This window comes from Balaenoptera ricei, chromosome 15 (assembly GCF_028023285.1).
Source record: "Balaenoptera ricei isolate mBalRic1 chromosome 15, mBalRic1.hap2, whole genome shotgun sequence".
Classification (NCBI taxonomy): Eukaryota; Metazoa; Chordata; class Mammalia; order Artiodactyla; family Balaenopteridae; genus Balaenoptera; species Balaenoptera ricei.
The window spans coordinates 69639745-69665434 of NC_082653.1; the positions used below are offsets into that span (position 1 = coordinate 69639745).

The 25690-nt window shown below is 39.6% G+C and overlaps 1 protein-coding gene across 8 annotated transcripts in view; it reads left to right on the forward strand.

The window, feature by feature from the left end:
- Positions 1–4032: 4032 nt before the first annotated feature.
- TNRC6A (trinucleotide repeat containing adaptor 6A) overlaps positions 4033–25690 on the forward strand; it is a 97795-nt gene continuing 76137 nt past the window's right edge. For 6 of the 8 annotated variants that reach the window (XR_009497721.1, XM_059898307.1, XM_059898311.1 and 3 more), the window contains exons 1-3: positions 4033–4195; positions 4574–4621; positions 4731–4790. Coding sequence is in view for 7 of the 8 variants with exons in the window: in XM_059898307.1 (XP_059754290.1) it covers positions 4191–4195; positions 4574–4621; positions 4731–4790 (113 nt within the window). In the remaining variant the exon portion in view is untranslated. Of the gene's footprint in view, positions 4196–4573; positions 4622–4730; positions 4801–25690 lie in introns of those variants that run through there. The other 2 variants (XM_059898309.1, XM_059898310.1) reach the window with 2 other exon arrangements.

Sequence of the window (25690 nt, forward strand, 5' to 3'; positions counted from 1 at the left end):
TGCCAATGCAGGGGACATGGGTTCCAGCCCTGGTCCAGGAAGATCCCACATGCCGCGGAGCAACTAAGCCCATGTGCTGCAACTACTGAGCCTGCAAGCTGCACCTACTGAAGCCCACGTGCCTAGAGCCCGTGCTCCGCAACAAGAGAAGCCACCGCAATGAGAAGCCTGCGCACCACAACGAAGAGTAGCCCCCGCTCGCCACAACTAGAGAAAGCCCGTGTGCAGCAATGAAGACCCAAGGCAGCCAAAAAAAAAAAAAAGAAGTAAATCAAGAGCAGGATAGAAATGTTACTATTGAGTTTGAGAGCTTCAAGGTCATTTCTGACTTTGATAAGAGCTATTTGGGGGGAGGAGTGGGGATGTCAGGTTAGAGTGGGCTGGGAAAGGAGGTGAGCAACTGGAAGCATCTGGTATAGAACACCTTTTCAAGAAGTTTTTCTGGGAAAGAGAGAAAAAAAAAGAAAAGAAATGAAGCTGGAGAGGAATGAGGCATCCATGGAGTTGTTTTTTGTTTTGTTTGCATTTTTTTCTTATTGTGGAAGTTACTAGAATATGTTTGTATGATGATGGGAAATATTCAATAGAGAGACTAATTATTAATAAAGAGAAAGAATAATAAGAGAAGACCCCTTAGTAGGCTTCTTTTCTTTTTCTTTTTTTTTGGCCACACCATGCAGCATGTGGAACTTCCCCAACCAGGGATTGAACCCATGGCCCCCTGTATTGGAAGCATGGAGTCTTAACCACTGGACCACCAGGGAAGTCCAGTAGGTTTCTGATAAGGAATCAGTGCTGGTTTTCTGTTGTCATTCTTCTTTGACCTACCCCTATGCACCAAGTTTAAGATATAATCAAAAAGTGATTAGCATGACTTCATAATGCAGCCCTGGAGAAGTCATATGTGATTGTGTCAAACCACTCTGAAAAGATCTTCAAGAAATTATATCTTCTCAGCTTCCCTGGAGCTGAGAATTAGTTCCAGGGTTTCTCAACCTTGGGTGCTATTGGTATTTTGGTTCAGATACTCTCACGCTGGGGGGGAGTGGGGCTGTGCTGTGCACTGTAGGATGTTTAGCAGAATCCCTGGCCTCTACCCACTAGGTACCAGTAGCATCCAGTTGTGACCATCAGAAACCAGAAATTGCTAAATCTTTGTGTGAGGGTTAGGGAGCCAAATTGCCCCAAATGAGAATCAATGATTTATTCAAACCTAAGAAAGTCTAATTTTTTAAAAAAAATCAGTTAATCTTAACAGCTGTGTAAATGTTGATAAATATTACATTGCTTTATGCTCTTGTGGAAAACTATTCACAAACCTGGTATGAAAGCATACTGTTCTATATATACATGTTCATTTTTTTAACTCCTAAAGAAATGCTGTAATGTAATTTTTAATGCTTTAAGTAGAAAGAACAATAAAAGAAAACAAACCCAAATATATGCATGGATGAATCAAACTTAGGGATATGGCAAGAAAAGTAAAGTCACTAGCATTTATTTGGTGCCCCCTACATTTTACATTTTGTAAACCAGATTTAAAAAAAAATTTTTTTTTACATGCTCATTGTATAAAAATGAAAAAAAAAAAAGCCAGATACATTAAGAGAAGGAAATCAAAAACTTAACTATATCATCAGTTAACATTTGTGTACATATGCTTTAGGACTTTCTGTGCATCCATTCATTCCTTTATTCATTAACTTATTACCCATCTCCCTGAGAGAGGACAGGAACTGGACAGTCAAGGGAGGTTTTGTTTTCTTTTTAATGGGAGAGATTTGGGCATGTTTTAAAGGCAATGAAAGGATCAAAGCCAGTAGAAAGAGGAAAATGGGATGATCCGTAAAGTGAGGTTCCTGAGAAGGAATGGATTGCAAGCACAGAGTTGGAATCATCTTTAGGGGGAAGAAAGCGTTGTGAGGGACTTCCCTGGTGGCGCAGTGGTTAAGAATCCGCCTGCCAATGCAGGGGACACGGGTTTGAGCACTGGTCCGGGAAGATCCCACATGCTGCAGAGCAACTAAGCCCATGCGCCACAACTACTGAGCCTGCGTGCCATAACTACTGAAGCTCATGTGACTAGAGCCCGTGCTCTGCAACAAGAGAAGCCACTACAATGAGAAGCCCGCACACGGTAACGAAGAGTAGCCCCCGCTCTCAGCAACTAGAGAAAGCCCATGCAGCTACGAAGATCCAATGCAGCCAAAAATAAAGAAAGAAAAGAAAAAAAAGAAAAAGCGTTTTGAGAGGATGGAAAGAATACACACATACGCACAGGAATATATGTATCTTATTGTATATACAGGTATGTATATTGCTGTATCTACCCGTAGGTATGTATCTTGTATCTACATGTAGGTATATATTTTTACTTTATGTACACATATGTATCTTACTGTCTTCATATATAAGTATCTTACTGTATCTACCTGCTTTCACAGTGTGAGCTACTTAAGAACTTGCTTTTTTACTTATTCTATTGTAACCATTTTCCGCTGTGCCATTACTCTTCCTCTCCAGCATTTTTATAGTATCCTAACGCATGCAGTAGTTCAGTTTTTTTTTTAATAGATCTTTATTGGAGTATAATTGCTTCACAATACTGTGTTTCTGTTGCACAACAAAGCAAATCAGCCATATGCATACACATGTCCCCATATCCCCTCTCTCTTGAGCCTCCCTCCCATCCTCTTTATCCCACCCCTCTAGGTCATGGCAAAGCGAGGAGACGATCTCCCTGTGCTATGCTGCTGCTTCCCAGCAGCGAACTATTTCACATTCGGTAGTGTATATATGTCGATGCTACTCTCACTTCACCCCAGCTTCGCCTTCCCACCCCATGTCCTCAAGTCCATTTTCTATGTCTACCTCTTTAATCCTGAACTAGGTTCATCGGTACCATTTTTGTTTTTAAGATACCATATATATGCGTTAGCATACGATATTTGTTTTTCTCTGACTCACTCTGTATGACAGACGCTAGGTCCATCCACCTCACTACAAATAACTCAATTTCATTTCTTTTTATGGCTGAGCAATATTCCAGTGTATGTATGTGCCACATCTTCTTTATCCATTCATCTGTCGATGGACATTTAGGTTGGTTCCATGTCCTGGCTATTGTAAACAGTGCTGCAATGAACAACCACTATGGAGAACAGTATGGAGCTTCCTTAAAAAACTAAAAATAGAACTACCATATGACCCAGCAATCCCACTACTGGGCATATACCCTGAGAAAACCATAATTCAAAAAGAGACATTTACCACAAAGTTCATTGCAGCACTATTTACAGGAGTTCAGTTTTTAAAACCACGTCGTAATGTTGGACATTTTGGCCGTTCACAATTTTTCACCACCATCAACGCAGGACTTAATATCACGACGGTGACATTATCTGTAGCTATCTAGGATTATTTTTTGAACAGAAGTTCATGCAAGTGGAATTGCTGAGTCAAATGGTCTGCCAAATTCGAAGGATAAAAATCGCTTTTAAACCTCACTGTCATCCTCAGGTATGCATTCTTATCTGAGGAGGAAACAGAGAAGCAGAGAGGTTAAATAATTGGCCCAAGGTCAAAAATAATTAGAAGTGGCGGATTTCAAAAGCAGCGCGGGATCATCATGCTGCGGCTGGGGTAGAATTTGCGGTTTAGGCGATTTTTTTTTTTTTTTCTGGTGTGTTTTGGTGGGGGAGGGGCCGGGCAGCAGGGAAGGAAACTTGTGTCGCAGCAAAGAAGGAGGAGGAGAGGGACTCAAGTCAGAATCCGAGGCGGCCGTGCCAAGAAAGGCTGGGCTCGGAGTTCGGCGAGGCCCCCTGCCGCTGTGCGGGGCGCCTCGGAGGCTGTGACCCCCCACCCCCCATCCCCCCAGGGAGGTCCAGCCGGGGGCCGCGCCGCGCCGGGGCGGTTGCCAAGGGCCTACCCCGTCTGCGGCTCTAGTTGCTAGGACCTCCATCTTGAGGCCGGTGGCCGCGGCACCCCCGGAAGGGGTTGCCGAGTGGGGCATTCACTTCCGGTTTGGGGCCTGCAGCGGCGGCGGTGGCGGCGGCGGCGGCGGCGGCAGCGGGTCGGTGTAGAAAATGGCGCTGGTGCAGCGGCTCGGGCCTCTCCCCGCGGCGCTACGGAGGGCTTGAGGCTCGCGAGCCTCACTCGCCGCGCCCCACTTGCTCGTGCACTTTACACACATGAGGTGAGCGGGGCGGGGGCCTCCCTCCGGGCGGGAGGAGCCTCGGGCGCTGCCGCAGGGCCCGCGACCGCGGGCTGCAGCGGCGGCGCCGGGCGTCCCCGAGACCTCGGGCCTCGGCGCGAGGGAAGCCGGCTGCGCTGCTGCGGAGGCCGGACGGGAGGCCCGGAGGGGCCGCGCTGCGCCGCTGGGGCCGGGCCGGGGGCTGCGGCTCGCCCGCGCCGCCTGACCGCAGTCGGGGTTGCAGCCCCGCAGCTTTGTGAGCCCCCACGGGCTCCCCTCCCCCTCCCCCTCCGGCCCCGGCGCGAGCCTCTGCCGCAGCAGCTCCGTTTTCATGCGCATCTCTCTCTCTCTCTCTCTCTCCCTTTTTCTTTTCTGTTCCAGAGAATTGGAAGCTAAAGCTACCAAAGACGTAGAAAGAAATCTTAGCAGGTAAGATGGGCGAGCTTACCGCCTCTCGACCTATTAATCTTGTATTTCCACTCTGGCTCGCCCTTGCTGGGTTTAGAAGTTACCCGGTGTCATTTTCTTTTGCACGCAGGGAGCAGACACGGAGAAGAGGCCGGAGGGAATACTGGATGGAGGGATTGCGGGGAGATGCGTAATTACGCGTGTGTTCCTTTCTTTGGGGGGGGGGGGAACCACAACGAAAAGCAATTCTTGTAAACTTAGTTAAAGCATTCTCACCCTTTTAGAATTTAATTAGGGGACTTGTGCATTAATTACTATTGTAAATGGTTGCAGGCATTGTGTGACTCATGATTGAGGCGGCCCTTATGGCGGGCTGTCAAACTGTTTTGGCTTCCCCGTTATTACTTTGTAACTCAAATTGTTGCCTTTATAAAAAGATACTATGTGTTCGCATTTTTTTTCAACACATTGTAGTCAGGCGGATTCTGTTGCACTGGAAACAGTTTTGCCCTTGAACTTTACCAAGCATAAGCTGCGTTTTGTTTTCTTTTGAAAATACATTTTTATCTACGTTCGGTGTGTGCTCTTTTTATCAGCTGGTAAAATAATTAAAAATCTGTTCCCAGTAAGTGGTTCTCATTCCTCTTGGACCTGAGTGCTTTTGCACTGGTAATTTAAATCATCACCACAAAGGGGTTTTTTGGTTTTTTTAAACGATGCCTTTATGGAAATGTTGAGCTTTATTGAGCTGTAATTGCTTAAGCATCAGGGCATTGCACCGTATTTAACTCTTTTTCACATTCATTTTCTGTCTTACAGTCTTTTCCTTTCTTATTCGCCGTTTTCTTTTGCATCGTATTGGGACACTCAGAGAAACTTCTAGATAAACCTAATCAGTGAGCAGCTTTCTTTCACTTGAACAGAATAAAATAAAATTTCTCTGTCTCAGATCTTAATGTAGTTTGTGCTTGGTGATTGTAAGTTTTATGCTTATGTTGAGGTTCTTAACATTCACAGTTCAAATCATCTGAATATTTTTCAGCATATAGAATAATTTCAAGCTGCTAGTCTTTTGAGTTTTATAGATATTAATTTGTTAAAGTGATCATTAAAGAATCTGTTCAGTCGGTGAAGGATGGACGTCATCGTCTTACCAAATAAGAGATTTTCTGTTATTCAAAATAATTACAGGATCATTTAAAGGAAATTAAACCCGATGTCACTGACTAAATAACTGTTGGATATTTAAATAAGTTTTGTCAAAAGCTATTAAAGAAATGTTAAGATATGAAACCGTTAAATAAAACAGGTTGAGTTTTTAAGGTGTAATTTCAGAAAGGAGCTTGGAGGTGTCAGTCTCTCTTTCTGTTTTTGCTTTGTCAGGTAACTATATCAGTGTAATTCCTATGGAGGTTTTCTGGGACTATAAATTAAAAATGGTCTGTACCACAGGTATAATTTTTATATGCTATTACAGTTGGATAGAACTTGGAGTCGCTGTATCAGCTATGTATCAGAGTCTGAATCCCAGCTTTGGCACTTACAATATGACCTTGACTCTTGGCAAATCACTTAGCCTCTCTGTTCCTAATCTATAAAACAAGAGGTTTGGGCCAGCTAGTTGCTAAGGTCTGTTAGGTCCCTAGGGTTTTATAAAAAGGAATCAAGTGTTGTCCCTGGCCACAGAGAGCATGTGCAATCTAGGAGGGGGACTGTCATGGGTACATAAATAACTAATACAAGGTAGATGATGTAAGAGTCAAAAGAAGATACCATTCCATTCATATACTTAAGGCTCTTCAGTTGGTCAGAAGAAATGAAAAGGAAAAACAACAGGGCACTGTGTACTAAGGACCCTGTGAGAGGGGAACATTTCCTAAAGGTTAAAAGTTTCCTGAGGAGGGAGAGAGATGATTAGGTGGGTAAATGCTTCCTTTCAACTCCATCCTTAGCTCTGTGCTTCCTTTTTCACAAATAAGGAGAGTATATCTTTACCCATTTGTGCTCTCCCCAGGAAGGCATTATCCTATATTCATTCAGTAAACATTTCTTGAGCATCTTATATGTTCCAAATGGAAGACTAGGCACTAGGGAAGGGAAGAATGGAAGTAGCTGAATTTATTGAATGTTTTTTCTGTCTGCCTGGCACACTTTTCTGAAGGTCTTATATTGACTCATCTGATCCTGGAACACTGTGAGGTAGGTACTTTTACTGTTCCTGTTTTATAGGTGAAGACTTTGATGTACAGAGAGGTTAAGTAGCTTTCAGGAGGCCACACCACTGGTATGCTTTGGACTGTATTGTGTTGCTTCACAAGAGGCATGGTTCTTCACCTTGAAAAATTTGAAAAAATCTTTGGGGAGGCACAACCCACACATATAAGCAACACTTCTAGATCAGAATTTCTCAACCTGGGCACTGTTGACATTTTGACCAGATCATTTATTATTTTGAATTCTGCCCTGTGCATTGTGGGATGTTCAGCAGCATCTACCAGAAATACTCAGATGTGACAATCAAAAATGTCTTCAGATACTGCCAGAGGTCCCCTGGAGGGCAAAATCACCCACACTGTTGTAGATCTTCATGTTTCACGAAGATAACCAAACATTTGGATTTTTAACGTTAAATCTTTAAATGTTAGATATGTTTTAATACCATGGAACTCCAAATTCCCATTGTGTAGACCCCGTGTTTGGAAACTCTAGTCTCTGAATGAATGACAAAGTTATATTGCCATTCTCCTTTCCCTTTGCTGAACTGCAAACCCTCAAGACAGCATGCCAGGTAGCCCGTGCCAGTTAAACAAAATTGGCACAATAGATAAGTTTAGTTGCCCACACGAGGTAAACTATCTTAATTTACTGTTGGCCATTAAAATTGTCACTTTTTGTCGGTATCCTGGGCATTCAAAAGAGAACTGTAATGTCTAGATCTGCGAGATTGCCATTGGAACTAAATTTTAAAGAATGGAATCAGTTTTGAAAGGCAGAGAAAAAGGCAATGTAGGAACAACAGCAGAAATGAAGGCACAAAATCCAGAAAGTATAGGGAATTTTGAAATAGCAGTAAGTAGTTCAGTTGGAGTGGCATATAAGGGTGGGGGCAGGTGTAGAGTTTCTTGAATATCAGGTTGAGGACTTTTTGCATAAATCTTACATTGTGGGAAGCTACTAGGTGCTTTTAGGTAGAGTGGTGATAGGATAGAAAAATGATAACTAGTGATCTGGGCAAGAGGTGTGATGAAGACCTGAATTAAAATGGTAGTAGAAAAGAGGGGAGAGTGTGAGATACTGAAGATGTGCAATCTGGGGTTTGGCAGCTACTTAGTCTGTGATTAGTTGTCTAAATGCACGGGGTCTCTATCTTGGCTGAATGGGAGATTGACCCAGCCTCTGAACAGAATAGATGTGAGAACAGAAATAGGAGTTTGGAGAGAGAAGATGGTAAGTTACAGTTTATAGTTGTAAAAAATCTCTTGTAACTCAACTTATCTAACTTAAAATATATATATATATATATATATATATATCCAAAGTGATAGAATCATTGAATATTTAGATTTAGACTATGATCCCAGCCAACATTCTTATCCCTTCATTTTACAGATGAGAAAGCTATGGTCAAGGTTATAGTCTCTAACAAGTGACAGAGCTGGGATTCAAACAGGCCTTTTTGACTCTCACTATAGGGTTCTTACAGCTAGGCAGTGTTTTATATTGCACAATAGAAGAAAGATAACTTTGGTTTCCCTTTTTTTTTCTGAAAATGTGAGAACAATTCCCTCAATATATTTCATGACCATTTTACTAATTTACTATAATGTAGGGTGTGTTGTCTAAAGTAGAACTACATGCTTCATGTTATGCTGATTTTTTTTCTCCCTAAACCAACCATTAAACGCCATCATTTAAGAGAAGTCGTTAAAGATGCTATGTACCGTATAATGTAGCATCTAAATTGGAACGTTTTTATCTGAGACACCTTTACTTGGGACATGCTAAATAAGAAAAGACTAGGGACAGCAGGAGTAAACCAGGGCATTAGGTCTTCCTAGATAAGGTGGACCCTGCTCTTGGAATTCACCAAACTTTATCCGGAAAAAAAAAAAAATCACCTTATGATTTTGTTAAGCTTTTCTGTTGCTTTCCTGTGATGTAGTTTGTAGGCCAGCAATTTCATATTAGTAGGTTTCTTTCTAGCTTTATTTGGTAGCTATGTGGTATATCAGTTGGTAGAATAAATGAATCACAAACTGTAAGCTTAATTTTAAAATGTGTAACAACCCTCTGGAAATTTTAAATATAAACATCATTAAAAAATCTGAGTACCATTCTGTAACTCTTGGGAGTTTTGGCATCTGAAGTAAGTGTGCAAGTATAAAATACAGTCCTTTACAGTTCTGTTTTATGACAACCTCAGAAGTATTGCCCATAATTGGAAAGACTAAAATAGATATGGCTGTATATATTCTTGTCAGACTGACTTATGACGTCTCTCACTCAAAATCAAGAAAATGTCCTCTCATTTACAAAATTAAAAAAATCATTCTAATCTTCAGCAAAGTAGCAAGAATAGTTCAGTGAACACCTGTATCTCCACCTAGGTTTACCAGTTACTAATATTTTGCTAAATTTGTTTTATCATGCCCTCTCACCCCTAAATAAGACAACATGTATCTTCCAAGAACAAGGGCATTCTACATAACAGCAATCAAATTATCACAGTCGGGGAAGTTTAACTTTGTTACAGTACTATTTGGTCCATATTCAAATTTTCCCAGTTGTCGTAATAATGTCTTTTATTTTTTATTTATTTATGGACATTTTTTGGGGGGGGTCGGGTAGCTATTTAATTTTTTTTTTAATTTATTTTATTTTTGGCTGCGTTGGGTCTTGGTTGTTGCGCGCAGGCTTTCTTTAGTTGGGGCGAGCTGGGGCTACTCTTCGTTTTGGTGCGCAGGCTTCTCATCACGGTGGCTTCTCTCGTTGCGGAGCACGGGCTCTAGGCGCGCGGGCTTCAGTAGTTTTGGCTCACGGGCTTAGTTGCTCTGCAGCGTGTGGGATCTTCCCGGACCAGGGCTCGAACCCGTGTCTCCTGCATTGGCAGGCGGATTTTTTTTTTTTTTTAAATTAATTAATTAATTATTTTATTTTTGGCTGTGTTGGGTCTTCGTTTCTGTGCGAGGGCTTTCTCTAGTTGTGGCAAGTGGGGGCCACTCTTCATCGCGGTGCGCGGGCCTCTCACTATCGCGGCCTCTCTTGTTGCGGAGCACAGGCTCCAGACGCGCAGGCTCAGTAGTTGTGGCTCACGGGCCCAGTCACTCCGCGGCATGTGGGATCTTCCCAGACCAAGGCTCGAACCTGTGTCCCCTGCATTGGCAGGCGGATTCTCAACCACTGCGCCACCAGGGAAGCCCGGCAGGCGGATTCTTAACCACTGCGCCACCAGGAAAACCCCTAATAGTATCTTTTAAAATGTAGTTTGTTCTTTTCTCTCAGTTCCTTAATCCAGGGTTGCATTTAGTCATCTGTAATTTCCTTCCATCAGGAGCAGATCCTTATGCATTTCTTCCCCTTTCATGACATGGACATTTTGGAATAGTCCAGACAAGTTGTTTTTGCAGGCTTCCATTTGGATTTGTCTGGTTGTTTCTGTATGATTAGATTCAGGTTAAACCTTTTTGGCAGGAATATCACATAGGTGACGTGTTTGTTCTTAGTGCATCACATCAGGCTGTCTCCCTGACCCCTTTGAAGGAAATTAGCTAAAAGTTTGCCCAGTACTTTTACCTTTACACTAGCTCAGTGTTTCTTCCATTTTAGGATATGCCAAACAATTAGTTGAAACTGAGGTATAATTTTAAATAGTTGAGGTTACAGTAATTACAATCTTTTTTAAATTGGCCAACTATAATGATTGCAGCTTTTTGAAGGGTTATTCTGAAGGTAGCTCTTCTATTGTTAGACATAAAAGTTGCGTGTTTTTGGCTTTCACCAGTAGTAAACTGAACCCTGGTAAGAAAATGAAACATAGGACTGGGCTTGTGATATGCATTCTTCAGAAGAATACCCCAATGAAATTAGAGTGGCATTGTGCCACCAGAACAGGGTTTCTCATCCTGGATTCCACAGAGGGACCACAGGTGGTATGAGGTAGTTTGAAAAACTGAATGTGTGCTTTAAAAAAAAAAAAAAAAAGAAAAAGATGATCCTCAGCATTTATCAGATTTCAAAGGCTCATGGCTCCCCAAATATTAAGAAACATTGTGTTATAGGGAGGATGTTAGAGGAGCTGAATAATGTCAGTAAAAGGGAGATTTTAAGATTTAAAAGAGAGAAAGTAAAATTCGACTAAGGCATAGGTTCTCTAAAAAAAAAACAAACCCAAAAGACCAACAACATGAAAATACAGTTGTCCCTCAGTATCTGAGGGGGATTGGTTCCAGAACCCGCACCCCAGCCCATAGCAAAATCCAAGGATGCTTGAATCCCTTATATAAAGTGGTATAGTATTTGCATATAACCTGTACACATTCTCCTGTGTACTTTAAATCATCTTTAGTTTACTTATAATACCTGATACAATGTAAATACTATGTAAATAGTTGTAAATACAATGTAAATGTTATGTAAACAGTTGCCCATGTATGGCAAATTCAGGTTATGCTTTTTGGAACTTTCTAGAATTTTTTTTGATCCTTGGTTGATTGAATCTGTGGATTTGGAACCTGGGATATGGAGGGCCAACTGTATAGTTTAAATGTCATATTAAGGTGGTCTTATTTTTAAAATGAATTGCATACTCTGTGTGAGCTGGTTATGAAGCAGAAATCCTAACATTTCTACTCTTGTAACTAGGGAAAAGCATTTTGAATTTTAGGCAGTAGTATGTTGTGTGACCATGACTCAGCTGACTTCCCGTTTCAGATGGAATGTTCAAAACAGATTGAAACTTGGTTAAGGAATTTTATACTTTGAACCTTACAAGATATTTTCTGCAAACAGTAATTGATTGGATTTTGTATAATAACAAACAAGATTAAACCAAGTCACTTGTTTTGCTATTCTTACTAGTGGTTTTGAGTCAGCCAGCATTTATTGAACAGCTTGCTGCAGTGATATTGAATATTTTTATAATTTCGGCATCTGTGTTTTGTTGACTTGGGTCCCTTCTTTCTCTTATTCTTTTGGAGTATCCCCCTAAAACACAAGGAAATAGTGCTGTGTGGTGTGAAATATGCACTAATTTAAAATGTATTTTTAAGCATTACTTTGATAATTGACCATACAAAGGCTGTCAGAGAAATATGTTTTACTTAATATTCTTCTTGTGAATTCCTAGGTGATGTGAGGCATATAAGTGAGAATCTTACCATGTAAAAATAGAAAGGGACATAAAATGTGCATTCTCTACACTGCTGCAAGTTAATCATGCTCAAGCCACAGTTCTGAGCCTGTCACTAACTATTTCTTAGAAACCTCTGCTGCCTCCCTAGTGACTCTGGAATTGAAGACCAGACTCTTGTCTGTGCTAAGCTTATCTGTTTAGCTTTATCCCTTCTACCTTTTGCCCTGTCCTCAGTTCCTCGTTCTCTGAATGTCTCCTTCAATTTCTCCCTCAATTTTTTTTTCTAACAGCTTTATTGAGATTAAATTCACATACCATAAAGTTCACTCTTTTAAAGTACATGATTCAGTGGTTTCGTATATTTACAGAATTGTGCAATCATCACAACTACCTAATTCCAGAACATTTTTTTATAGCCCCCCCCCCCAAAAAAAAAAACCCATACCTGTTAGCAATCACTCCCCATTCACTCCATCCCCTGGCAACCACTAATCTATACTCTGTATGGATTTGCCTATTCTGGACATTTCATATAAATAGAATCGTATAATATGTGGCCTTTTGTCTTGCTTGTTTCACTTAGCATATTTTCACAGTTCATACATGTTGTATCACATACTTAATTCTTTTTATGGGCAAAAAACATTCCATTGTATAGCTGTACCACATTTTGTTTATCCATTCATCAGTTGATGGGCATTAAGGTTGCTTTCACTTTTGGGCTATTATGAATAGTGATACTGTGAACATTCGTGTGCAAGTTTTTGTGTGGACGTACATTTTCAGTTCTCTTGGGTATATACTTTGGGGTTGAATTGCTGGGCATATGGTAATTCTATGTTTAACTTTTTGAGGAACTGCCAAACTATTTCCAAAGCATCTGCACCCATTTTACATTTTCACCAGTGGTGCATGAGTATTCCATTTTCTCCACATCCTCACCCATACTTGTCATTGTTCTTTCTGATTATGGTCATTTTAGTGGTTGTGAAGTGATATCTTACTGTGGTTTTGATTTGCATTTCCCTAATGACCGATACTGCTGAGCGTCCTTTCACGTGCTTACTGGCCATTTGTGTATTTGATTTGGAGAAATGTCTATTCAAATCCTCTGCCCATTTTACATTTGGTTATATTTTTAGTGTTGAGTTGTAAAAGTTCTTTATATGTTCTAGGTACAAGTCCTTTATTAGATACATGATTTACAAATATTTTCTTCTATTCTGTGGGTTGCCTTTTCACTTTCTTGATGTCCTTTGAAGCACAAAAATTTAAAATTTTGGTATGGCCAATTTGCTGTCTTAACCATTTTTGAGTGTACATTTCAGTGAAATTAAGCACATTCACAATGTTGTGCAACTGTCACTACCAGTGACTCTTCTTCTTGCAAAACTGAGACTCTGTACCTATTAAACAATAACTCCCCATTCTCTCCTCCCCTCTACCCCTGGGAACCACCATTCTACTTTCTGTCTCTATGAATTTGTTATAGGAACCTCTCTTGAGTGGTTCCTAGAACCACTCGTAATATTTGTCCTTTTGTCACTGGCTTATTTCACTTAGCATAACATTCTCAAGGTTCATACATGTTTTAGCACATTAGCCAATTGATTTTTGTATGTTGATCCTGTATCCTGCAGCTGTGCTGAACTGTGTGTGTGTGTGTGTGTGTGTGTGTGTGTATTCCTTAGGACTTGTATATATAGGACCATATTAACTGTGAATAAAGAAAAGTTTTATAATTTCCTTTCCAATCTTGGTGCCTTTTATTTCTTTTTCTTGCCTAATTTTCCTGACTAGAACCTATAGTAAAATGTTGAATAGGAATGGCAAGAGTGAACATCCCTGTCTTGTTTCTAATCTTAGAGGAAGAGCATTCAGTCTTAACCATTAAGTATAATGTGAACTGTGGGCTTTCTGTAGATGGCCTTTATCAGATTAAGGAAGTTTCCTTCTATTCCTAGTTTGAATGTTTTTGTCTTGTCATGAAAGGGTGTTGGATTTTGTCAAATGCTTTTTCTGTGTCTATTGAGATCATGTTGGTTTATCCTTTGTTCTATTAATGTTGTATTACATTGATTTTCATATGTTAAACCAACTTTGCATTCCTGGGATAAATCCCTCTTGGGCAAGGCATATAGTCCTTATTATATGTTGCTAGATTCAATTTATTAGTCTTCTGTTAAGGATTTTTGAGTCTGTGGTCACAAGGGTTATTGATCTGTAGTTTTCCTTTCTTGTGATATCTTTGTCTTTTGGTGCTGGGTATGGTCTGGTTTGGAATCTAGAATCTGGGGTCTTGAGCTGTTTGGTTTGGCATCTACCTCATTCTGCATTGTGCATTAATAATTGTTTTTACATATCCAGTTCCATTTTTTCTTTTTAATTTTTTCCCACTTTATTAAGGTATGATTAACAAAATCAATTCCATTTTCTTTTTCCCCCCAGCAGTTAGTGCATTGCCCCTGTATGTGTGTGTGTTTTATTGAGATATAATTGACATCTAACTTTGTGCAAGTTTAAGGTGTACAGCTTGCTGATTTGAAATATTTGTATGCGTGTTTACCCTTGAACAACATGGGTTTGAACTGTGTGGATTTTTATATGTGGATTTTTTTTTTCCCACTAAATACATATTATAGTACTACACAATCTGTGGTTGGTTGAATCGGTAGATGTGGAACTGTGGGTTTGGAGGGCCAACTGTAAAGTTATATGCAGATTTTTGACTGCATGTGATCAGTGCCTCTAACCCCTGCATTGTTCAAGGGTCTACAGTATTCCAATATGATTACCACTGAAGCATTAGCTAACACCTCTATCATGTCACATAATTATCATTTCTTTTTTGTGGTGAGAACATTTAAAATCCAGTCTCTGAGCAACTTTGAAGCATATAACATAGTATTGTTGACTATAATCACTATTCTGTTCATTAGATTTCCAGAACTTATTCCCCTTAGTTTCAGGAGTTGCAGGTTTGTACTATTTAACAACATCTCCTCAATTCTCCTATCCCCCAGCCCCTGGTAACTGCAAGTTCAGGTTTTTTAGAGTCCGCATATAAGTGATAATCATATAGTATTTGTCCTTCTCTGTCTGACTTACTTTACTCATCATAATGCCCTTAAGGTTCGTCCATGTTGTTGTAAATGGCAGAATTTTCTTCTTTCTCCAGGCTGAATATTATTCCTTTGTATGTGTATACAACACCTTCTTCATTCATTGATGGACACTTAGGTTGTTTCTATATCTTGTGAATAATGCTGCAGTAAACATGGGAGTGCAGATATCTTTTTGATATCCTGTTTTCATTTCTCTTGGATATATACCCAGAAGTGGGATTGCTGGGCCATTAGTAGTTGTATTTTTAGTTTTTTAAGGAACCTCCATACTGTTTTCCATAGTGGCTGCACCAATTTACATTCCCACCAATGGTGCACAAAGGTTCCCTTTTCTGCATGTCCTCACCAACACTTGTTACACTTGTTACCTCTTGTCTTCTTGATGACAGCCATTCTAAGAGGTGTGTCAATTCCGTTTTCTACCGTATCCTCTCCTTTCTTTGGTCGCGGTCTTCTTTGTGTCCTAATGTTAGTTTAGTGCCATATTTTGTACCTAGTTTCTTGTAGCTAATGTTTAGTGTACACTTATGTGCATCTCTTAAGCACTTCCTCTGCATTACCTAATTTAATCTTCACAACAACCCTCTCAGGGAGGTGCAGTTTAAGACCTCTTATAAACGAGGAGATGGAGGCTTTAGAGAAATTAAACAAGTTGCTTACACAAGTCGGTAGTGGAGTTGAGATTTAAGCCCACACCTCTTTGGGATCAGAGCCAGAGCTCTTAACCTCATGCTGTGCTGCCCAGGAAATGCTTGTTTGAATAGATTGGATTTAAACTGGTCCTTAAAGAAGTAGAATGTGGGTAGAAGAAAGAGTGACAGGAGTGCATGTGTGGTGGTGGATGGGGTTAGAGTGTTAGTAACAGCAGGGAAGAAGGAATTGGTATTAAATTGGAGTACTAACATAAGTAGAACTGGTTTTTGTCCCCAGAACAGTAATTAGTTCTATTTGGAAGAGTGAGATTAACATCTGAAATAATTAGAAAATGAGCATTGTTTAATCAGAGGTCAAGGGTGAGTTCTGTATGAGTTGGAAAGAATTATGAAGGAACTAGTAATTGTTAAGCCTCAAAAGAGGAGCAGATTTAGGAGAGTAGTTTAGCAAACCAGATTTGGGGTCAGCCTTTACCATTGTCTTACACTATACAGGTCACTTAGAGCTTCCAATCCTTGGTTTCTTTTAGTGTCAAATGGGAATAACATAAATTCTGTGTTTTGGCATTGTGGGTTCAAAATGGATGATCTCTTCAGAGCACCTTGTAAACTGTACAGTGCTCCTGTTACTACAGTGGGGGGTTCCAGTTCTTTTAAAATTCTAATATCACTATCCTCGACCTGAGCTTTTTATTTGAAAATAATTTCAGTCTGAGAGAAATTTTACAAGAATAGACAAAAAATTCCTGAATAGCCTCCATCTGTGTTCCTCAAATGGTGATATTTAACCACCTTTGCTTTCTCATTCTCTTTTACATGCGTACTGGGTTTTTTCCTGAACCATTTAAGAGTAACTTAGAGACATGATGTCCCTTTACCCCTAAAAACTTATTTATTTCCTAACATACTCAGCCATAAAAAAAGAATGAAATAATGCCATTTGCAGCAACATGGGTGGACCTATGTTGCTGCAAACATAGGTTATCATACTAAGTGAAGTAAGTCAGAGAAAGACAAACATTATATGATATCGCTTATATATGTAATCTAAAAAAATAATACACATCAACTCATTTACAAAACAAACAGACTCAGACATAGAAAACAAACCTATGGTTACTGAAGGGGAGGGGAGGGAGGGATAAATTAGGGATTTGGGATTAGCAGATACACACTACTATATATAAAATAAACAACAAGGACCTGCTGTATAGCACAGGGAACTATATTCAATATCTTATAGTAACCTATAATGGAAAAGAATCTGAAAAAGAATGTGTGTGTGTGTGTTTGTGTATAAACTGAATCACTGCTGGACACCTGAAATATTGTAAATCAACTATATTTCAATTTAAAAATAAAATAAATATTTCCTAAATTCAAAGACATTTTCTTAGTAACTACAGTGCCATTATCAAAATTGGAAAAGTACTATTCAGTACAGTCTTAATAGCAAATCTGCAGATCTTACTCAGATTTTGCCAGTTGTCTTAGTAATACCTTTTAGAGCAAATTTAAAAAAACAAAACTTCTTTCTGGTCAGAGATTCGATCTAGGAATACAGGCTGCATTTAGTTTTCAAGTTTGTTTAGTCACCTGTATTCTCGAACAGTTTCTCAGTCTGTCTTTGTTTTTGAAGACCTTGATATTTTTTAAAGAGTACAGGTTAGTTATTTGGTAGAATGTCCCTCAATCTATATTTGTCTGATGTTTCTTCTTGACTAGATTTACATTATGTGTTTTTGGCAGGAATAGCACAGGGCTGATGTTGTTTTGCTTAGTGCCTCACATAAGGAGGTGCATCATGTCCATTCATCTCATTGTTGGCGATGGTAACTTACACTACTTGGGTAAGTTGAATACCAACTACTTGGTATATGTCAGGTTTCACCACTGTAAAGTTAGTACTTTCTCTTTGTAATTAATAATTATATTGTTGGGAGTACTTTGAGACTATGTAAATATATTATTTCTCATCAAGATTCTTGCCTGAGTCAATGGATTGCTAAATAGTGATTTTCTAAGTCCATTATTTTTGCTACATTAGTTGACATTCTACTGTATGATCTGTCCCTTTACCCTGTTAATTCATCCATTTATTCATATCAGTAGGGACGCATGGATTCTTCATTTATTCAGTGGGTTGTAATCCTTTACTAGCATTATTTTATTGCTTAGTTTATGAGGCCAGTAGAAGCCCCCTTCAAGCTCAGCCTCCTACTTTTTGAGGAGATCCAGACTGTGTATCATCTGTATCTTCACTGCTATCTCATCATATCCTATTTTCTTATTTTCTCTTCATTCTTAAGATGAAGATATGCTGACTTCACTACCACCTATGCTTCACTACCTGCCTATGCTTTATGGTTCAAAATCAAATGCTATCTAGAAATACACAGTGTTGCTGCCACCCTGTCTTTTGTCCTCTTTTCTCCACATATTTCTATCACAAATAGGTATTTTTATTAGTTTCTGTATGTGTGTGCTTCTAGAATTCCTTTACGCAAATACAAGCATATGGGGGATATATATTCCTATCTCTTCCCCACTTTTAACACAAAAGATAGTATACTGAACCTTAGTGTTTTCCCCAGTTAACTATATACCTTTCAGATCCTTTCATATCAGAATATGGAGGCCTTCCTTATCTGTTTTACAGCAGCGTAGTTATTCCGTTTTATGGATGTATCAATTTTATTTGACTACTTTAGCATTTGCAGGTATGAACTACCTGTGACTGTAAACAAGCTTCTCTTGTGTTACCCCATTTATTATCACCTTCTCTGATACCTTTATTCCTTAACCCCTTTTCTACTTCCAAATAAGTACTAGTCTTCCTTATTTTAAAAAAAAAACTTCAGTTTTATCCTGTTTTTTTTTTTTTCATATCATGGCTAAATTTTTGAAAATCTGATCACTCTTAACCTCTCTTGCAGCAGTTTGGTTTCCATCTTTACTATCTAGTGAAATTATAGCTTTGAAGGTTACCAGTGACTTCCTGTTGTGTGGTGCTAGACTGGCTTTGGTGATTAATTTAGGCATAGGAGGACAAGAAGGAGGAAAAAAGAGGCTGACAAGCAGATAGGAAAAGGGGAAGCAGGAAGGCTGGGAGAATACAGAATAAAGTGTAAGGGAAAAAGTAGGTGAACATTTTTTGGCAGAAGATGTGAAATTATTTTCAAAACTAGCTTGTAACATACAGTTGGCTTCTGTGTGAAGGTGAGCTGACTTATGGTAAGTTGTGACTGATAGGCTAGTTGGGCCCTGTGGAAAGTAACCCCCTATTTTCTATTATCATTTCTTTTTTTTTTTTTTTTTTCCTTTTTAAAATTAATTAATTAATTTATTTTTGGCTGTGTTGGGTCTTCGTTTCTGTGCGAGGGCTCTCTCTAGTTGTGGCAAGTGGGGGCCACTCTTCATCGCGGTGCGCGGGCCTCTCACTGTCGCGGCCTCTCTTGTTGCGGAGCACAGGCTCCAGACGCGGAGGCTCAGTAGTCGTGGCTCACGGGCCTAGTTGCTCCGTGGCATGTGGGATCTTCCCGGACCAGGGCTCGAACCCGTGTCCCCTGCCTTAGCAGGCAGATTCTCAACCACTGCGCCACCAGGGAAGCCCCTCTATTATCATTTCTAACAGCAGCGCCTCCATTTAAAAATTTTCGCTTTCTACAGTCTGGAGTTGTCATTAACCTGTCTCTCTTTTGTCATTCTTATTAATATTGTCAACTATTCCAATTTCTTGTGATTATCTTGGATTTATTCTTTGCTATTCATTTCCACTTGCCACCACCATGGTTCAGGACATAGCAGTTTTACTTGGATTACTGCAACAGTCTTCTCACCCTATTTAGCAAATTTATTTCCTACTTTTACCCAGTGCTTTTCCTCCCTTTTCTATCCCAGTCAACACTGGCCCCTGAAATTGCCATGCTAACAGGTCTCCATGCTTTGCTGGTGTCCATGCCCTTTTGTGCTCCCTTGCTTGAAAAAGCCCACCTCTCTTTAGAAATCCTGCCTCTTCTTTAAGACCCAGATCAACTTCTTACTGCTCCATGAAGCTTTGCTTAGCTGTGACAGCTCATATGCATGTCTTATTTTCCTGAACTTGCTTATGGCCTCTACCAAATGATTTCCTGTTTCCATATTGCGGGTGTGTTCAGTTGTTGTTCCTACAAAATTGTAGTTTAAAACCATGTATTCTACTTGGGTTCTCCCAGTACACAGCAGACTGCTTGACTTTAGGAATCCCCAGGCACATTCTTATTGATTTATTGATTAAACATTGTGTAGGTTATTATTAAATGATTTGGATGCAGAGTCAGATCATCCAGGTACCTTGAGGATCTGCTTCCTTGCTATCCTGTGGATGTGTACTTTTTTTAATGGGATTTTGTTTTTGTTTTTCTAACAAATGATATACTGATCTGGACCTTGACCTTTTTTCAACTCAGCAGTGTGTCTTAGAGATCTTTTCTGTAAGGCCACATTTGGGGGGGTTCCCCAAGACCACCCTCAGGTTTGATGATTCACTAGGAAGGCTCACAGGATTCAGCATGTAGTCATACTCATGGCTGCGAATCATTACAGTGAAAGTATACAAAACAAAATCCGTAAAGGGAAAAGACACATTGGACAAAATCCAGAGGAAACTAGGTGTAAGCTCCCAAGATTTCTGTCCCTGTGATGTCACACAGGATGTGCTTAATTTCTCTGGCATCAAATTATGATAACATATGTAAACTGTCTACCAGGAAAGCTCATTAGAAATTCAGTGCCTAGGGGTTTTCTTAGGGGCTGGTTGTGTAGGTACCCTCTGCCTAACGTGTACCAAAATTCCCAACTGCCATAAAAAAAAGTAGGCTTTCAGCATAACTGTACTGTTTGTACTAAGCTTACCCATATCAGTTAGGGATTGGTGGGAACCTCCCTGAAATCCAGGTTCCTTGACACCAGCCAGTGGCCAACCTTGCAGTCCTTTCTTAGAATCACAGTCTCAAACCTGCTGTGTTAATAACTCCTTTCTGCACATCATGGAAATCTATAACTCCCCTCCTTTTTTTTTTTTTTTTTAAACTAATGCATAGTATTTCATGGTATGAGTACATTATGATTTGTTTAATTTTTCCCTATTGATTGGCTTTTAGGCTGTTATTTCACAGTATCTATTTTTGTACATTTCCTTTTGTAGACACTTAGATTGAAATTGATGGGTCATAAACATAGTGACATTTAAAAGTTTAGTATTAATAGATACTTCTAAGTTGCTCACCAGAGGTCCTTGCTAGTCCATATCCAACAGCAGTTTACAAGAGTATCCTTTGGAAGTGATTGCTTTTAATGATACTCCTTTTGGGAATGTAGGGGAAAACTGACCAAGCATCAGGAAGAGCAGTTCCAGGATGGGCTTTCTAGATCCCAGGTCTGTCTTGCTGCCATTATGGACACTTGTCTTACCCATTCTCTTCCTGTTCCCAAGACACTTGGTTCACACAGTTATCTGCTTCATCTATCTCTAATCTCCCACCTTGTTGCCTTTAATCATTTGGGTGGAGGCTTGTGATCATTTTTGTCTTTTATTATGGAAAATTTCAAACATACACAAAAATAGAACAGAATAAAGAACTTTCATATACCTATTACCCAGTTTCAGCAATTGTCAACATTTTGTCAATCTTGTTTCATTTTTCTGTTTTCCTTTTTTGGGAAGATAGGGTGGGGCCTGGAGTAGTAAAAGCAAATCCTAGACGTGATGTTTTTAAAAAACATTTTTTTGGTACTAATTTACAAAAATAATGCATGTTTACCATAACATTTTCCATGGGGATATGCTTTTTAAAAAAGTCACAATTTCCCCGAACAGTTGGTTCAGTTGTGAGGTTACTCTGATGTCCTAGTTCAGGAGGGTATTTCCTCATGTCTTTCCTTAAATTTGTATAAGGTTATACAAATATACAGACAACTTTAAAAAAATATGGGCTAACACTGTTCACAGTTCTGCAAATTGCTTTTTTTTCATTTAACAATGTTAGGGACATTCCTTCAAATCAATAAACAGATCAACTTCTTTTCAATACAATATGCTATGCTATTATAAAGCCATTTCTTTGTTGATGGACATTCAACTTTTCTGCTTTTCAGCTCTTGTGAACCTTGCAGTGAACCTTCATACGCATATGGCCTTGTGTACTAGTGCTTTATTTCTGTAAGACACATTCTGAAGCATGGGGTGGCTGGTTAGGTTATGTCTTCCTTCCTTCCTTCCTTCCTCCCTCCCTCCCTCCCTCCCTTCCCCCCCCCCCCCCCACGTCCCACCCGCACCACGAGGTATCTTAGTTCCCCAGCCAGGGATTGAACCAGTGCCCCCTGCAGTGGAAGTGCGGATTCTTACCCACTGGACCACCAGGGAAGTCTCAGATTATGTGTAACTTTAATTTTTAAAACTGTTACCACAATACTTTCCAAAAGGTTATAGTAGTTTTCTACCAGTAATATAAACAAGAACCTCTTAACTTTCATTTTTGCCAGCACTGGATATTGTTATTCTTGAACATTTTTGCCAATGAAATTAGCATAAAAAAATAGTGTAGCATTATAGTTTTTTGCCTTTATTAGAAAGAAAACTCAGCAATTTATTTTAAAAAATAATATATTGAATTGGCTTTATACTAGGAAGTACAAAGCTTGGTTCAATACTAGAAAATCCGTCGATAGAGTTAATCTTATCAGTGATCAAAAGACAAAAATTCTGTAACCATTTCAATAGATACAGAAAAGAAATCTAACAGAATATAGCATGCATTCATGACTGAATCTCCGAGCAAACCAGAAACAGAACAGCCTTTTACTTTTTTTTTTTGCCTGCGTTGGGTCTTCGTTGCTGCGCATGGGCTTTCCTCTAGTTGTGGCAAGCGGGGGCTACCCTTTGTTGCGGTGCGTGGGCTTCTCATTGCGGTGGCTTCTCTTGTTGCAGAGCACAGGCTCTAGGCGCGCGGGCTTCAGTAGTTGTGGCACTCGGACTCAGTAGTTGTGGCTCGCGGGCTCTAGAGCACAGGCTCAGTAGTTGTGGTGCACGGGCTTAGCTGCTCCGTGGCATGTGGGATCTTCCCGGACCAGGGCTCGAACCCGTGTCCCCTGCATTGGCAGGCAGATTCTTAACCACTGCGCCACCAGGGAAGCCCTAGCCTTTTACTTTTTAAATATTAAAATTTAATATTAATACTGGAAAAATTTTAATATTTAAGTTTTTGAATACTTACATGGCTCAGAAACTAAAATACTGTATGAAAAGGTTTATACAGTGAGATCTCCCTTCCTCTCGGGCCCCAGATGCCTAGTTCCTTCTGGTTCCTCCCCCACAATTACTGTTAGTTTCTTAGGTGTTCTTTTAGAGTCATTTTAGACACATACAGATGAATATGAATACATAGGCTCTCTCGCTTTATACACAAATGATAGAATACTATATACTCTGTCATGCAGCTTGCATTTTTCATGAGTGTTTTTTTTAAAAAGACAGGCATTTTTGCTCACTTCTGATAGCCTTTTAGCTACTCTCCTACTTCTCTCTCTTCTTAAACAAACAAAAAACCCCCACAAAAATATTGAACTCCTCAAATATGGACCTTACAACTATTCACTAGTTGTGGTCGAGTTGTTTCTCCCACATTGTCCTCCCACAAACATTCATAAAATAAATACTGAAATTGCTGTCTTAAATATCACCAATGCCTGGTCCCCTCTTGTTAAAACCAGTGGTTGTTTAGTCTTTGTCTTTGAGTCTTCTGCAGTTCTTGCTCCTGATTATACACCCCATGGTTTTTGGAACTCCAGTACTTTGTATTTCCTGTAGTACATTGTTCTCAAGTGTTCTTATAAAAGGTGGAAGGAAATAAGAAAAGGATTGTGGAGGCACACAGTCTGGAGAAAAGATAAAAGTGAGAAGATCTATCACTTAACCTATCTAAAGGAAAAGGATTATTCTCTGTGGCTTCTGAAAAGAGAGCTAGTACTTTGGGAGGTATTATGGTGTAGGGGAAAGGAAGGACCATGACTTTGGGAACCAAGATTTGAATCCTTACTCCACTGTATACTAGCCATATGACCTTGGACAAGTCACTTAACCTTTCTGAGCTTCAGTTTCTTCATCTATAGAAGGGAAACCTGTCCCTATCATTTAAAAAAAGTGACAAATGGGAAAATAAACTGCCCAGCATAGTCACTGTAACATTTTAATCACTCAGAGGTTTGTTCTCATTCCTAGATCCAGAACTTGCATATTTGAGATATTTTGCTACTAACTTTCAAGGGATGAATGATTGCTGACTGGAATGTTGTCTTTGTGGAGCATGTGCAACTTAGCATGTACAACATGGACAACTTAGACCTATCAAATCCATCAACCCTTATTCCTTTTGATAGGTATGGTGAAAGATAGAATTAAATATCTTAAATGACTCTCTACTAGCATTTAAATTCTGAAAGTCGAAGTGTTTGGGTATATTTATATATTTTTTTCCAGTTGGCTTTCTGAAGGAGATGTGGGAAAAGTGTGGTTAGTTGGTGGTGATGACGGTGTTGAAGAAGAGAACTTTTTTCTCTTATGCTTCTGGTATCAACTGATACTATAATATTTCCTTGAGGAAATATGGTTCATCTTTTAAGTACTAAAGAGACCAGTTTTAGTCAGGAAAACATTTGCTAATGTCATCAAAAAGTCTTCAAAATGAAGTTTGAGAAGGGAGAAAAAAATTCCGGGTAAATAGTAAAGGAACATCCCGTAGAGTAAAATTATAGTGATGTAGAACAAGGTTAGAAAAGGACTTGTCTGTAATTCACAGGCAAACACAAAGAACAAATGCTAAAGATTCCTGAGTTTCTGCATAATAAGTGACCCTAAATATCTTGACAAAAGTAGAGTGAGTACACTCTTAGAGATGCCACTGAGAATTGGTGAGAGGGGCTCCTGACTAGCCATTTGAGTTGCTTACTCAAATGTCTTAAGTAAGCATTCTTCATTTAAACCTTACAAAAATGCTAGGAAGTAGATGCATACGGTAATTTATCCCCAGTTTTGATGACGAAACTGAGGCTGAAGGAGTTTAGGTATTTGGAGCTAGTAAACAGCTTTGGTTGAGTAACATGACAATGATGTCACTTATTTGCTTTTGTTTACGAATTTACTCTTTCTGTCACATGCTGTGGCTGTCTCAGCCTTGGCTTCCAGGATTACAGTGAGTGAGCTTGCTCACTCTCATTACCTCCCTCACACAGAACGCTAGAGAATGAGTCATGGTTACAGTTGGCTTGAATCTGTTTTGCTACTCCATTAGCCACATGACAGTGCTGCTTTGAACAAAACGGAATGAAATACAGCAACAGTTACCATCCTCTTCTTCCAACTTCTGATTTTAGCAGTTGTATACTTTACTAAATTATCATCAATTTACATAATGTCACTCATTTTGTTTTTCATGGTCTCCCTGCGTCTCCTCTCAGTTTCTTCCATCAGCAAAGCCAACTTAAGTTTTGTGTAATCTCAGTGGAATGCACCTATAGCACCCCTTCTAGTTTTGTATGTATTTGTCTGTGTTTCCCATGTTATCTTCTACTGCATCCCCACTGCCATATGCATTCCAGCCTTAATGAATTATTTACAGTTTCCCAAGTGTCTAGTTCATGTCCCTTGAACCTTCTCTGCCTGGTGTTCATAATGTCCCCTCTGGAAAGCTTCCTCAGGGCAGAGTTAGGTACTTTTTCTTTGTGTATTGATTTTCTTTAAGTATCTCGTGATTTTTGGTTGTCTGTTGATACTATGAATGAAGGTTTAGGTTCTAGACTCTAGGGTAATTAATGTAGGTAACTTGAGTGTGTTTCCTCCAACTTTGTGTAGATTTCATTACCCAGTAGCCCCCTACCTTGAAAGGGCTGGGGGGATGCTGATGGGGAGCCCTGTGTATGTGAAGGG